Raw genomic sequence first — 2008 nt, forward strand, 5'->3', positions numbered from 1 at the left:
CACGGCCAGATGATATGTACAAATTTTAATCTAAAAATATATACATTATCAAAAGTGTGTTAGTATATTAAACACTATCCTGATTACCTGGTAACAAGTGATGACAAAAGACGAGTAATGTGGGAATTTAGAGTTGGCAGCATGTCAACCCCGCCAGGAGGAGTTATGGGTATCTTAGTCTGGTGTCGTTCACATTCTTTTATCTGGTGTCGATTGAGCCATATAATTTCTGCTAGTGCTTCACACCTGCAAAAAAAGAAGGATATACAGACATACACATACTTAGAAGTGAATGGAATAAATAATGCAGATCAGTTGATGTTTTTTTAACAAAATAAAATTAAATACACTTTCCAATTAATTTTTAATCATTGCTGTTATTATTGCAACCAAGAAGGAACTTATTATCACCTATACATAATCCTGGACTATAAGAAAAGGATGAGAAAGCCAAAGAACTTACCATTCTTGTATCTGGTCTAATTTGTTTGGATTAAAAGGTTTGCCATTCCCATGCATCTGCTGGTCTCTCTTCCAATTGATTAACTCTTCATCTAGGATGCGCTGCTGAAGACTATTCAAGCGATCAATGGTACCTTTGTGCTTATCTGCCAGAGCCATGCGCAGCTGCAATAGCCCTGACACCTGTGGATAATGGAGAGGCCACATTTCAGATCCGTACTATATTGGCTATACATTATCTAAACCAGAAGGAGAATTTCTCCTGCTAGTCTTAATTTCTCTCTCTCTCAAAGGATGAGCTGCAACATGAAATATTTAATATGACTGCTTGTACATACTAATTCCTATCTATCATGAACATAGCATAAAAAAAAGTTCTTCTCAGAGGACAAACCTTCTGCGCCAACTGTTGCTCCCCTAACTCTTTCCGTCTCCGAAGGCTCTGTTCCATCTCTCGATTCTGTTGCGTTCTCTCCTGGCTTTGAATGTGGGAAAGGTGAGCTGCAACAAAAATTACCATTATAATATATTTCTTCATATTACTATCCAATATATTTTTACCACTGTGAACATTTATAATACTTAATAGCGTGTAATAAACTATAGTCATGTTAGTATATTTCTCTTGAATATAGATAAGTATTCAGTTCTAAGGTATTTGAATATAAATTGACTAAAAAATCATAACTTATAATTTGAAAGATATCTGAGAGATAAAGAAAATATTGTTGTGTTAAGCAGCATTAACATTTCCATTCAAAGCTGACTTATCATATAAAAAATGCCAATTCAAAGAATGAAAATTAACAGATTTCCAAATTTCTATACAAAATAACTGCAAGCTTTAAATCTCTTAAAATAAAGTAGTAAAAGCTATTACTATATGCAACAGTTCTTATAAATACTTTTAAGGTACCACTGAAAAGATGCTGATCAAAATATAGTGCTTCAACACTGACCATTAATTTTTGCACAGTCATGGTATTGTAAGGCAAATGATTCTTGCTCTTGTTCCAAGTGTCTCAGTTCATTTGCCGTTTCCCGTGTACGTTCATGAAGTATCCTTAACTCCTGCTCAATTTCTGCACATGGTTCTATGACCATGTTTGTTGCATGTGAAACACCTCCTCCTAACATCTACAAAATGAAAAATATAAATAAAGATCAAAAGTGACCAATACCCTTGAACAAGAAAAAAAAAGGGGGACGTGGGGTACCAAACAAATCATTAGAGTTTGTTCTCAGGTCTACAAACAGAACAAACAAATCTTCAAGTATACATGCCTACATGCCTTAAATAGGAATTGGTAAAAGACAAATAAGCAGATAGAAAAACATTCTTTCTTCTATGACTTCTACCAAAATTCATGAAACTTACATTTTCATTCTGTTGAACCAGATTGTGTTCAGTGTTCAAGCACTGGCGTATGATGCCCACCAGCCCAAGGGGATTGCTGTTCAGGTACCGTGTCTGTGGAAGATTAAATGCAACTTCTAATGAGCTAAACAACTAATATATTGATTTATCAATCTATCACAGGACCCT

At 34.8% G+C, this 2008-nt stretch overlaps 1 protein-coding gene across 1 annotated transcript in view; it reads right to left on the bottom strand.

Moving 5' to 3' along the window:
• Positions 1–2008, bottom strand: part of LOC119587821 (signal transducer and activator of transcription 5B-like) — a 29198-nt gene that overhangs the window by 20240 nt on the left and 6950 nt on the right. Inside the window, 5 exon segments of the mRNA XM_037936525.1 lie at positions 88–246; positions 464–645; positions 857–963; positions 1422–1599; positions 1841–1933. Coding sequence (XP_037792453.1) covers positions 88–246; positions 464–645; positions 857–963; positions 1422–1599; positions 1841–1933 — 719 coding nt within the window.

The sequence above is a fragment of the Penaeus monodon genome, chromosome 23 (assembly GCF_015228065.2).
Source record: "Penaeus monodon isolate SGIC_2016 chromosome 23, NSTDA_Pmon_1, whole genome shotgun sequence".
NCBI classification, from domain to species: Eukaryota; Metazoa; Arthropoda; class Malacostraca; order Decapoda; family Penaeidae; genus Penaeus; species Penaeus monodon.